Source organism: Nipponia nippon, unplaced genomic scaffold (genome assembly GCF_047370975.1).
Source record: "Nipponia nippon isolate SJK-2023a ecotype South Korea unplaced genomic scaffold, ASM4737097v1 scaffold_7, whole genome shotgun sequence".
Lineage (NCBI taxonomy): Eukaryota > Metazoa > Chordata > Aves > Pelecaniformes > Threskiornithidae > Nipponia > Nipponia nippon.
Window position 1 is genome coordinate 10,448,191 of NW_028262391.1, and position 14,275 is coordinate 10,462,465.

At 40.7% G+C, this 14,275-nt stretch overlaps 1 protein-coding gene across 2 annotated transcripts in view; it reads right to left on the bottom strand.

Moving 5' to 3' along the window:
- Window positions 1-4,684: 4,684 nt before the first annotated feature.
- RNF13 (ring finger protein 13) overlaps window positions 4,685-14,275 on the bottom strand; it is a 46,076-nt gene continuing 36,485 nt past the window's right edge. For both annotated transcript variants that reach the window (XM_087740779.1, XM_087740780.1), the window contains exons 9-10: window positions 7,915-7,995; window positions 4,685-6,160 (exon numbers count right to left, since the gene is read on the bottom strand). In XM_087740779.1, the coding sequence (XP_087596905.1) occupies window positions 5,796-6,160; window positions 7,915-7,995 (446 nt within the window). In that variant the 3' untranslated portion in view covers window positions 4,685-5,795. The remainder of the gene's footprint in view (window positions 6,161-7,914; window positions 7,996-14,275) is intronic.

Here is a 14,275-nt window from a genome sequence, read left to right on the forward strand (position 1 = left end):
AGCAGACTGTTGGTAATTTTTTCCACCCCGCAGGAATCCTCCGAGGCCCCCCTTCATCGCGTGGCTGACTACACTAATGCTAGATATAAGCACAGTTGTAAGCATTGTAAGACAGCAATAGCATGAGAATATAACTTCAGTCAAAGGGGCAAGCAGTCTTTGGGGTAGATCTTTGTAAATTAGATGATTTCTCGTCCCTTAACTCCACATTTATCTGACTCCGTGGGGAGGGGCTCCCCTGCTGTGTGACTACCCAACACGCAATCCCCGAAACAGAAGCTAGAGGAGACCTTTGCCCCATGATCTACTCGTTAGGGTGAGAACATGCTCTCCTCGAATAGGGAAGGGAGAGATTGAAGGTCTCCGTTACCCCAAAAGAATTCTACCTGGCTTTTGGGACTTCTGCTACCTGAGTGCTCTGAAAACAGGGGCCCTGTGGGGAAAAAAAAAAAAAAAAAAAGTGCCTTTTAAAGGGCACTGTGAGATGGGATGGCGAACAGTGGGAGCTTGGGGGACGGGGAAAGAAAGGAAAGCCCAAACCATGGGAGGTTAACCTTGAGCTGAGGCTGTGCTTTTCTCAGCAGTTCCGTGCTCCTTGGGCATTACCATCAAAATGCCTTTGTTCTCCCCTCTCTTCCCCAACACCTTAATCTTCAGTGTAAGTTAAGTGTTGCATCAGCTCCTTTGCTTGTCGCTAAATCCTGGTCTAACTAAAACCTTCACATACAAAGCGTTTATCTTCTCCGACTACTTGAGTTGCTTAGCGGCTGAACTGCATCTTCCAGCTCTTAGTGCTAAAGTTAGAACAGACGAGAACTAGCCCCTAGCCCTAAGCAAGTTTACACTTAGTAGTAACTAGTACAGAGGATGCAAACCTCTCACTTCCCCCATAAAATTATATGTGTGAATCCATGTTTTACTCTGTATCTGAACTGTAAACCCAATTTAAAATTGCACTCACATACCGAGTGCAGGGTTTTGGTTTCTCTGGTTGTGGGTGCGCGTGTCCATCTCTGAAGCTTTTCTGTAAGAGGGCCATAGCTGGAATTCACTGTAATGGCATCTCGGAGGCGGGAATAGCTGTTAGCAGCACACACCAAGGGATTTCCATCCCATTCCTTGTTTATTTTAACATTGTTCCTTTCTGATCCATTCCCCTCCTGAGCAGGTGTCTGCAGGGGCTGTCTGTACATCGCCTCTATACTTTTTCTTGGTAAGAATTAGGCGTTGCTCAAATTACTTTTTCAAATGCATTTGTTGTTGAATTTCCACAGCGGAATCGTGTCTGTGCACCTAATTTGCTAGGGTCTACCTAAAATACCTTTCTTCAGTAACCTGGGCTCTCAACAAATTTTACATTTAACTCCCATTTCCAGATTAATAGACACTTTAAATACAAAGGGATGTTTTCCTATGCTAAAGGTTTGAACACTACGAGGTCAGAAATCTGCGTTAATATTTTTTTCCTTGCAAAGAGTTATGAGAAGAGAGAGCGCGGAACACTTCATCTCAGACGTTACAAAGTTCCATGAGAGTAACTGGTTTTATCTGCTGAATTCCAGTCCTGTGCATACTGCGCACCTATCCTCCTCCTGCGACAGGCAGGATTTGGGTGTTTGGGTGTCACCCACCAGCCCCTGTTCCATCACCCAGCCCTGTTCCAACCACTTCAGCCATCAGAGTTTATTAGGCTGTACCCCCCCTCACAATTTCACCACTCAGGCTTTAGTACAAGGATTCATACACTGCGGCAGTGAAGCTGCCTGACCTGTAAGGCTCTCGTGGGTTTTGTGGTCGTGGTTTGTTCCTTTTTTACCCTGTTGCTAGTCCATGAAAAACACCGTGGCTTTTAGAAACGTCACTTGTGTTCAGCTGTCCTCAGTACCTGCTGGCTCTTTAACTTCCAGTAGAGCTCTCAAGTGCCCAGACTCATTCACTGTGGTTTACAGCACCCGCCATTTTATAAAAAAGCTCTCCCATTGCTCATGTGCTTTGAAAGTATTGCGTCTTTTCTTACGTCAGCAGTTCCCAACGATAAGGAAGCTAGGCACTCACCCCACCTTTCTTTTTTGCTTCTGTAGCATATGTTCTTAGTCAAGGCTTGGGTAAAAGAACAGAACTTACATTCGTGTTTTCAAAAATAGATGAGGAGAAAGGAGTAGGAAAGATGTGCAAGCAAAGAGCACTACAGAGAAGAGGCAGAATTGCTTCAAAGGGTGTTGTTTTGGGTTTTTTTAAGGGTATTTCTCAAGTTGTTCAGTCTCTCTTCAAACTGAGGAAGATAATTCACTATTGACCAAATGGCTCTGCTTCCTGAAGGTTTCCTTCTATCTCCAGTTACTTACGCCTCTCAGATTGCAAGGCACACACTGGAAGATGACGAGGGCTGCATGTATGTGCTTGCTGGTTTTCATGCTGACTTCCAGGCCATTCTAATCAGTCCCTTACTTTCTCTGAAATACATTTATGAAGTTAATTGTCAGTGCGCTTATTTTCTGCGCCATATAATTCACAGACAGATTTTAATTATACCAGCCCTTATTACTTAGCCTTTCAGAGGGTCTTCCTTTTATAATGAACATGTTACTTAGAATTCTGTTAGACCTCAGTAGAAACACCTAACTGCTCTGAACTGCTGACGGCATTGCATTTTTAAACATTATCCAATTTTTAATATTCATTGCATTATTTTGCATGTAGGCACCCATTATTACTCTTTGTTCAAACACTGGCCCTGGAACTCTCCCAACATTGTGCACTGTCGAGGGGGGGTGAGGAGAGTTGTTTGTTTTGCTATTTAAATCTCCATTCCTTGATTACTGACCTGTCAAGAAAAACACTTGTCAGACCCATCACTTTCTTCCAGTTGCTTTTTACTGGATTCTTCCCACCCCTGCAACAAATGAAAGCTTACCTTCCCCTTTGAGGGCACGTTTTAACTCCTGTCCTCTTTTGGCTCCTTTTCCAAGTAGTTTGTTCTCATTATGCAGCGAAAGGTTTGGCACGAGCTTGTTTTGTAAGGAGCTATTTATACTGGCCATACAAAAATAGTTTGTGATAACTGCCAATGATACCTCTGCTGTTTTATGCAGAGAGATGATATGCTTCATATGTCCCATGAAATACTTTTCACTTCAGACAACTTGCAACTACTTAGTAGAAGAAATTTTTTTCAACTAGGCAATGGAGTGTTAACCTCTTTAAAGCACCAACATCCTGTTCTCGAAGACAGCTAAAGACTGAGCTTCACATAGGCAAAACACCCTGGGAGTCAGCTCTTCATGGCGTATGGTGAGGAAACGGTGCTACTTCATGTGGATAATGTCGTAGGTCATAGCTCAAAAAAAAAAAAATGCATATTTATCTTTTCCTGTGGGTGTGGACAGGCCATACCTTTTGAGACAGATTTATCCAGCAAGTTTTAATGAAATATGCAAGTTCTACTTAGAAATGCTAAGAGATACTTAACCTTCTGAGGCACTTCTAATAATAAAGTGCTATTCCTTCTTTAATTTTCATTTTCATTCTCACTGGCAATGGCAACTGACAAGTAAACTGTACCTGTGGCACAAGGGAGGTATGGCCGGGGGAGGATCACTACAGTGTTTACTACCAAGGCCTGCTGAAATAAAGTTTACATTAATACCATTAAGAAATTTAGAAAATGGAACAGTTGTTTAAAAAACCATACAGTATATTTGGGATGGAAACACAATATCCTTTGCTGCATGGATTTTCTCTGTATAGCACGGAGAATAGCAGGTGAGCGTAACTTCACTTTTTGCCATGGCAGCAAATAGTACAACTAGAGTTACATATAGCATATGTTATAAAGTTTACTTCAGTTCATGGTTCTGGATTTCTTCAGGTTTTGGGGTGCCTGAAATACAATTATGAATAAACACATGCACTCACAACATACGAACAGCAGGAACCTATTTTAAGAAACATCTTTCAGCTTAGTACGTTTTCAGAAATCAGTTTTCACCTTTGGACTTAATTAAGACGTATGCAAGCTGAAGTGGAATTTTACATGGTGAAAAGATAATACCTCATTGTTTGTCATTAACCCCATGGATTGCTGGTGGTGGTGGTTTGAAGATGAATCATTCTTTCATTATTATCCTTTTACTGTGCCTCGTTCTGCAAAATAAACTTTCTCTGCTCTTCGCCAGTCCCAGAGAATTGATTTCCATTGCCAGGCTGAAGCAAGGAGGGTGTAGCTGCACCGTGTATTGGGTCAGAAATAACAAATGGAAACACCTCACCTGTAATCGCCTCAGCCCAGGATTTGCTGTTTTCTGACTTCCAGAACACGGGCTCGCAGCCTGCAGCTCTAACGGTGTTGGCAGGTGGCAGGAAATATTAGTAGCACTCTGGCCTTCCTTCCCTCTCCCCCATCCAAAGTACATGTACAGACCCAGGCTGAGTCAAACTTCTCCTCAAAGTGAATAAAAATTAAGATTTTTCTATGTAAGTTACTCCTCCTGCATATAGTACTGATCAGTACAGCACTCAGCACTTTGTACTGTGATACACAGCACAACGTAGGTTAATGTTTACTAAGGGATCTTAACAGTTACATGTTCTGGATCTTTAAAAATATTTTAACCTTAGTAATAAATGTAGAAGAGTACACAATGAATGCAAGTAATGCAAAAGTTCAATAAATTCCTTTTGATACTGAAAGTGGAAAACATGTTTATTAACATTCTTTCAAGCTTTCCTTATTCAAGGCCATGTAAAAAAATCTCTGCATTTTGATTATACGTATGTTTTTACTTTCTACATAGTTACAGAGGTATTATATAGCATTTGCTTTTTTTCATGATACACTGTTAAGTACTGAGTTCTGTTAAACAGTTATAAGCACTTGTTTTCAAATCAGGTATTTGAAAAGAACAGTTTTTCTATATACATAGTTTAGCAGACTAATGCAGCATAAAATGCTCTTTAGTAAGAGGTATATGAGTTGAGGATCAATAGAATACTTACCTAAAATTATTTTTCTATGTGGAACAAAACCTCTGTTTTGGTCACCCCCCCCTTTCCCCCCCCCCTAATTCCCACATCATCACTGGAAACCAGACTACACCGTAATAGCAAGTAGGGATAATTACTGTGTTTATGGTGGTCCTTACCTTGTGAATTGCTCAAAACTAAACATATATTCTAAGTTTCCTTATCCTAGGAATTGCTCAATGGAACTGCTTAAACTCAGCCACTGGGGCAAACTCCAAAGGATTATTTGGAATCACTGCTTTGAGATATAAGTGGAATTTCTTCTGCTTTGTTTTGATACACCAGCATATAGAATATTGACGTAGTTTCAGTAGTGGTGACAGTTTTTAGGAAAACTCTATACAAACATGCAAATACATTTTTTGTTGGGCTCAAGGGGCTAACACATACCATACATGTAATAAATATTGCTATCAGTATGACCCAGTTGTAGCCACAAAATGGAAACAAAATACTTCCAGATAAACCCCATTTCAACAAGATACATTTAGAGTCTGTGTGATATTTCTATTGATATAAACTATTAACGTTATTCATTAGCATTGTGAAGTCCAGTTAAACTCTTCATTTTGAGAAGACAGAACGTGTGACTGAATACCTGAATCAAAAATAAAGCTATCTGTAACGATTTAACCATAGTACTACTACATGAACTGCTGCTCCTATTGAAGAAACCAAATGGATTACAGATTAAAATATATTCCCTACGTAAAGGTTTGTAAATTATAGCCTTAAGAACTTTTTTGTTCATACACTATTCATCATTAGTAGTCTCAAACAGTATTTGCCACTCTGTACTCCCTTTCATCATTGGGCTGTAGTTGAACCACTACACTTTCTTCGTTTATTCCATTCTCTGCATCACTGCTATCAATATTGTCATTGTCATCTTCCTCATACTCTGAGGACTCGGTCATGTTCTGATGGGAATGAGATTCTGACAAAGCCCCGAATGACTGAGTACTAACTGAGGCTAACGGTCTAAGCAAAGGAGTATTTTCAGATACTTCATTCTCTTCTTGACTACTGTCTGTTTCAGAGTCAGAGTCCCCCTGAGAAGGGACCACTTTCTGCTTACATACAGGACATGTTTTTTTTGTTTTTGTCAGCCACGGGTCCACACACTTGCAGTGATATGCTGTTAGAAAACAAAATACAAGTACATCATTAAGTAAAAAGGACAAGGAAGCCTGCTAAATTGTACTTAAGTTTAGTAACACAGGAGAATTTTAGAATTTAACTCATACTGAGAATTTTAGTCACAGTTTTGTTTGTTGGCATGTAGACTGTCTCTCCTCATGTATAAAACACCTAATAGATTAGGATCTTGGCCATATGGATATATGCAATAAATACCTATTTCCTCTACTGAATGAATCAGAGCAGTCCTGCAATGGGCCACGTTTGACAAAATAAACTTCAAAAGCTTCTTGAGGAATTATACCCACCTTGCAGCAGACATGCCCACCATCATTATCCTCATAATGCCTCTAACCTCCACCAAGATGTATTGAAGCACCTTGTTATTAAATAAAATTACCACACGATTTTGCAGATTTTAAATTAAGTCTACAGTTGGCACTGCAACTATACTGGCCTTGTTTAAAAAAAAATGTGTTTGAAAGTGTCTTACTTATGGTATTAAAAACTTAGCTCTGCTTATTAACAGAGACTTCTATCTGGCAAAGAGCTAAGTATTTGCAAGGGCAAGCACGTTATGATTAGTACATGTTCAAGCATGCTAGTAGCATGTTCTCCTCGAGACCTGATGGTGGTAGTTTTGGTTTGTTTTTTTTTTATTTGTCAATCTTTGATATCGGTGATCAGGTTTAGTTAACTTTGCAGTCCCTAGCTGGGACAGATGCTGTGGATCTGTTCTTTCTCTTCTGCGAACTCTTTCTTTGTCAGCCTGTTTTGAAATTGTTTTTTTATGACTGAGGATCTACAAAGCTTCGTCTGTCATCTGCTGTGTTCACCGCGGATGTGAGGCTGTAACATCAGTTGCCTCTTTTTAAATCTTAGTGAAGTGATATTTGCTGTCACGGTGCTGGTCAGAGCAGCAATTTAATGAAAAAAGCTGGGTAAAACTGCACCCAGCCAAAATGGCTGCAATATAGTTAATGGACTGGGAGGTAGAGAGAGGGTCTCAAGCTAGGAAGGATGAATCCTATCTTTCTTGACAGATTTTACACAGCTTTTATCAAAAAAAAGTTTACATTTAGAGATGCTCTTGGGCCCAGCCCTCTTCCAGATGTCTACATATAAACTGTTAAAATGCTTCTTGTACCTGCATGCAGTTAAGAGCAGTCTTGTCTTGTGGACAGATACATACGTGACTACTAGATGTACCTTTTGCAGTGAGCTGTATTTGAGAAAGACTGTTCAGACAGTGCACAACTTATCACAGTAAAAATATTGTACTAATTTTTGCGCTGACAACCCTGACTTCCAAGTGCAGTCAAGGCAGTGGTCTATACGGCTTCAGGCTACGGGACAGACTATATCCCTTCATCCGTATCTCTGTCACTAATAGCTGAATTACCTGTTATGGTTTAATTGTCTTGGAGAAAGTGAATGCCTATTTTTATTTAATGTAAAGAGTAACTCTGGAATGTGTTTCCGTATTAAATACACACATTTAGGGGACAGCGTCAAGCCCAGATTTTCTTTCAGGTGTACATCCAAAGAAAAATGCAGACTGGGAATGTTAGCCTTTTTGCTTTTACAAAGAGAAAAAAAAGTTTGCCCTTTTCCCGGTTTGTATATACACTCCTGAATATTAGCAAAAAATGTTATAAATCAAGCAATAAACATATTCATTGTGGGTTTTAAACATGGTATTTTAGAGAGCTGTTTTAATACAAATACCAAACCTAAAATACAGCTGCTTACCATGAGAACATGGAAGGATTCTGAGTTTGTCTCCATCCTCATATTCATCCAGACAAATGGCACATACATCATATTCATCTCCTACAGCACATAATTGAGAAACAGTTTAACTTTAAAAGATTTGCAAGACCTTTTCAAACACATGCATATGGGTTCTCTTGGTTAGTTTCACAGGCTGAAGAAACTATTATTCTTCCCTGTCCATGCAAGCGGCAGGTTCTTTGAAGCTATACAGCTACTGCTATATTTCTCCCCTTATTAGGGCTATAGCTCATCTGCTTTCCCTTCAGGTTAATAAAAGTGTTTAACTGTGTGAAGTGCTGTCTCTGTAATATTCTATCATTCTTATTAAAAGTAAGATAAAATATAGGATTCCCTTTACTATACAGGTATTAAGAAGTTATTGAGAAAACTTAAGCAGAAAAATAGCAGCAAAGACAACTGGGTAAAAAAGCAGAATAATAATCAAGAATGATAGTCTCGTCATAAGAGGAAGTTTACATTATTTTGTAATTCAAACCTCACAAATAGGATAACGTCAATACTGTCAGTAATGTATACGTACACTGTTGTGATACATTATATGACCAAAATAGAAATACTTTTTGTAAGTCAATTTATTCCCGTTTCATTTTTATCAAGGGCTTTACATGTTCCTTTCATCAATCCGAACAGTTCTTTCGAATTTCCTGGAAGATGCTGGCCCTCCGAAGCTTGCCGTTACACCAGCAGCTTATGTCCTTCTTGTGGTTTAACCCCAGTGGGCAGCTCAGCCCCACGCAGCCGCTCGCTCACTCCCCCCCAGTGGGATGGGGGAGAGAATCAGAAGGGTAAAAGTGAGAAAACTCGTGGGTTGAGATAAAGACAGTTTAATAGGTAAAGCAAAAGCCACGCACGCAAACGAAGCAAAACAAGGAACTCATTCACTGCTTCCCATCAGCAGGCAGGCGTTCAGCCATCCCCAGGACAGCAGGGCTCCGTCACGCATAGCGGTGACTTGGGAAGACAAACGCCCTAACTCCAAACATCCTCGCCTTCCTTCTCCCCCCAGCTTTTACTGCTGAGCACGACATGGTGGGGAATATCCCTTTGGTCAGCTGGGGTCAGCTGTCCCGGCTGTGCCCCCTCCCAGCCTGTTCGCTGGTGGGGCAGGGAGAGCAGCAGAACAGCCCTCAATGCTGTGCAAGCACTGTTCAGCAATAACTGATACATCCCTGTGTTCTCAACACTGTCTCCAGCACAAATCCAAAACATAGCCCCATATAAGCTACGATGAAGAAAATTAACTCTATCCCAGCCAAAACCAGCACAGTCCTTTTCACAGATGAAGTTACTGGAAACAAAGTTGTAAAATACCACAATTTTCAATGTCAACTTTCTCCTCCTAACCTGTGTGGCCTTGAATATTTATATTCAATATTTAGATAGACTTCTTGTCCTGTCACTGGACACCACCCAAAAGAGCCTGGCTCCATTTTTTGCACCCTCCCTTCAGGTATATATACACATTGGAGAGATCCACCCTGAGCCTTCTCTTCCCCAGGCTGAACAGCCCCAGCTCTCTCAGCCTTTCCTCATAGGAGAGATGCTCCAGTCCACTAATCATCTTCGTGGCCTCTCACTGGACTCTTTCCAGTAGCTCCATGTCTCTCCTGTACTGGGAAGCCCAGAACCGGACGCAGCACTCCAGATGTGGCCTTACCAGTGCTGACCTTATTCATATTCCATCTTTGTTTCCTTAGCTTCAGAAACTCAAGTCCAATGGCCCTCGGCCTTACCAACATCCGGTACAACTGCTGGAGCTATAAAACTTGAGGAAATTCAGCAGAACTTATTGCACAAACGTGTACGTTCACGATGTGTGTGCATATGTGTTTCTCAAGATAGTTGAAGGCACTTGCTCTTTAGGCTAATTCTTCAAAGGTGGCATGACATCCTGAATAACAACATTTCCTGCAGATCTCTTAGTTTCATACATATATAATGCTTTTCACGGTTATACAGCAGGTATTTTTGTTGGCAAAGGGGTGGAGAAACTGGTGAAGAGAACAGCCTAGAGATGTTGGCAAAAGACAAAACAGTCGAAAGCAGAACAAAGCAGTGAGAGAAGAAATACAAATCCATGGTATGCTTCTTAAATTTAAACTACCTCCCTCAGTGCATATGGATTCAAAGACATCTCTCTCTCTGAGCAAGGACAGAAAGTCTTGAACCTTTTGGTGCCTTCCTTACCCCTCTGAACCTAGGATTCTCTTCTGTGAAGTACATACAAGCTCAACAGAAGGGGAGCAGAGTGCCCTTTTCCCAGGTGGCCCATAACATAAATTAGGGCACTTAATGAATGATAAGCTATGTAAATAAAGACAAAACAGGATCAAATATAGCATGGTCATAGTAAAGGCAGATAATGCCTCTGCAAACTGATTCCTAGAAATAAGAAATATGGCATATCTTATCTATGTGGACTTTCGTATAACATTCAGTAAAGTTCTATGTGTGAAATGATTGCTCCTAGTCAGTAAGATTAGCGAGGATTAGTAGAGGGAGCTGAATAAATAGAAGTCACTACTGGTGGTGTTGGAAGAAGTTCATTAGGCTGCAAGAGAGCTATCGGTATTGCCTTTTTACAAAATTGCTTTGGAACAACATTGAGACAAAAACAAGGAGTGTGTATATATACATATATATAAAAACATATCTATATAAACATATATATATGTGTTGTATGTATATATGAGTGTGTATATATATAAAACAAAGAGTGCATTGTAAATATGCAAGACATGATTAAGTAGGCATCATCAAGAGGGTAACTGGGATAGCACAGAAAAATCTGTAAATCTGGAATAATGGTACATGAATGAAATTCAGTATTATAACGTGCAAGTGCATCCATTTAGGGATACCACCCTTGGCAATTTTTAGCTGAGATTTCATCAGTTATAAACAATTGAGAAAAAACAGAGTGTACTGGTTGATCACTACAGTGTTCCTAACGTGATACAACTGGGAAAAAGAAAAATGCAACAGTATGAAGCATCAAGAGTAGTCTTTCCAGAAGCGGTAAGTACTGTTCAGGAGTCTGTAACGTGGCCACCTCTATCCTCAAAAGATTAATTCAAACAGAAACAAAGAAAGAATATTACGATCACATAACAGAGAAACTATCATGCAAGCAAAATAAAAAAAAAAATAGCCCAATAATTTTAATCGAACAATCTGAAGGCTGAAAGGGGCTTCAGCTTTCTTTATAAACAACAGAGAGGAGCAATACCATGGACAGAGAAGAGAGTGAAGTTGGCGGGGAGAGGGGGAAGAAAAAAAGAGCTATCATCTGACCAAGAATCATTAGGTTGGAAGTGAAAAGAAAACTTGACCATTGGAGCAGTGATATTCTGAATTAGCCTTTCAGGACCATCAGAAGGTAATCATGGTAAAGGGCCAAACCTCGCCCTTTCCCCAAACCTAGTTTTAGGTCAAGGCTTTGGACATGTGACACAGGAAGTTCCTAAGAGAACAGTACCCTGGAGGAGATGGAAATGGACATCTTAATCCTAGAAGACAATGGAGGGAACTGAACCTAGATCCCCCAATTCCTGTCTAAGACTGCCAATTACTAGGCTATATTATTAAAGGTGAATAGTGCAAAGTACATCTTTTAAAATAAAGAGGTAGCTACATTCCATTTTGTAAGGACCCGTATTTCATTTTATGTCTTGTGAATACTTACTTGATGAAACCCTGAGAGGGACTTAAGCGGTGAAAGGGTCCCTGTCACTGTTTGGAGCCCTTGCTTTGACATGAGCTGGGTTGGGTATCTGCTCAGCTCTGTTAAGGCTAGAAAAGCTCTGGCCTTGGGCACAAAGCCACTGTATCTGCAAAAGCTGGTGAACTCTTCCTTCATACACCTCTTGCAACTTAGACACATCCAATGCTGCTCTTCACTATTTCCAGACAGTACTTCTCCTATTCTGCCACTAGCACTTTATTTAGACAACTGAACCTTACTGTTTTAACACTGTCCAGTACTGCACCATCTCTTCACAAGCAGCTGCTTGCTAGGGCTGCACACTCTCCTGATCACGAAGGGTTCTTTAGATGCCCAAACAACAGTGTACTAGAAAAAAAAAAAAATTAGCCTGGTCCAGCCCACCTCTCCCCCTACTAAGTCCTCCCCGTCACACTGCTAAAAGTACATGTGCCAGCAGACTAAACTGCAAGCCTTCCTATCACTTGACTAACACATGTTTGGTTGAGGGACTGGATAGTTACAGAGTCAAATGATCCAGTGCGTATTTGTACATCCTATCATAAGGGCAGTCATCTGCTCAGCATGTGGTGCTAGGGTGCCTGCATCCTGGTTATACACTTTGTGGTAAGAAAAGGCACCAATAGAATCATAGAATCGTCAAGGTTGGAAAAGACCCTTAAGATCATTGAGTCCAACCGTTAACCTATCACTGCCAAGTCCATCTGTACCATGTCCTCGAGCACCACATCTATCCATTCTTAATGATAGTGCCTCAGGAAAAAAAAGATGATATGGCCCACCTTGCCCAAAGGATGGACACCCCAGATACAGCCTGCAATATCCTGGGGGTGGCCCCAAAAAACTATGTCACTCTCTGCATATTTTGGCTAAGCATTCATAATAGCGGTCCGAGCCCACTAAGTCTGCCTGCTCCCAGCCTGTACCATCTTCATGGCGGCTGCTTAAATTTCCCAGTGCTTAGCAGTTTACATTGTCATCATCTTTAGGACTAGCTAAGATCCTAGGTTTTACCATAGGGCAGAGGAGCTAGGGAAATAAGGAGATGTAGATCCCATCAGAAAGAATATGTGCAGAGAAGGTTCACTCTCTCATATATCAAAATACCAATGGGAAAAGGCGTACAGCAATGCAGAGATCCCTGTAAGAGAAATGAGGCCCCTGTGATCTTGTCACCTCAAGGTAAAAGAAAGAAGGGTTGAGATGGCGTATCTTGTTCCCAGTGCCCCTCAGGGCAGCTTTCTCCATCTCCTTCCAACTTCTTCCAGTTCCTTCCAAATTCCACCTAACCTGAGCCCCATCCATCCCAGAAGTGCTACCTCATCAGTCGTCCTCACAACTCAATTCTCTACTCCTATTCCCCACAGTGTCACCTTAATCTTCTCCCAGTAAACTTCTATCAAGTCTTTTCTGGATTATCTGCTCTACTAAAACCTCATTGTTGCACATCACTCTGAAGTTTGACATTGGAGATGTCAGATTTAAGTGTGTAAGACTGACATGTGCTAGGGCTAGAGTTAATAGCCACAACAAGAATCTCTTACATACTCAGTTCACCTTTCAACATACACATATCACACACAGTAATCTGTGACACAACACTGTTTAGCACAAATTCAGATTTTTTTTCATAGCAATTCCCACATTACTTCCCAAAGCACTGTCCAGATTACATACATGAGACTGAGATCAACTGGGGACAAATCAGAGCCACAGTTCATACTCCAAGCTTGTTCAAAAGAGTTGATATAACACACAAGTTGTCAAAGTGTTGTTTTGGGGAAAAGGTAGAAATAACAGGGCAGATTTCAATACTGTGTAGCTACAGCAGACCCACATTTGGGTCATGAGCTTACCTTAAGTTATCAAGAAGCCTGCAAATGAAGGAAGCAGGCAGATTTTGCATTACTCAGAGGAGACATCCTTTCAACACAAAAGCTCAAACGGTAGCAGAGCTTTCCCTTTACTGTAATGAAATTACATGGCCGGAGAGAATTTCTAGAAACTCAGCTCAAAATTTGTTTTGATACCATGCTGCTCAACCCAATGCTTTTCTACAGATGGCAAAATTAGCTTCATTAGGTATTTACAGTCGGTTTACAAAGAAAAACTTAATTTTCCTATGCAACTCAGCATGGTTGTTCTGTACCTGTTCAGTACGTGTACGGAGATGAAGTAGATCACAGTATGAAAATTAAGAGCTCTGCACCAGCAACGAAGGAGCCGAGCTTTCCGAGGAAGCTGCAGAAAGCTAACAGAAATAACACTGGTGACTCATCCGTGAGGTAGAGGCACAAACGATGAATCGCTATCGTCGGCTCAAATTCCGAGTATTACATGAAACTCAGTTTTCAGGGAAAGAGAATCAGCAAGATGAAGTTGTTACTGACCAAAAAGAGGCAAAGATGTAGTATTTTTCTGTTTGTGTGTTCAGAATAGGATCATTAATAAATAAAGCACAAACGTTGAAAATTCAAGACTTAAAGTTCTAAAAAGCAACTTCACCAGGATTTTTCATTAACTGTGTAACAATATGCTTCGCCAAGAAGAACAAACTTTCTTTGCGGATGTAAAAACAACAAAAAAAACCCC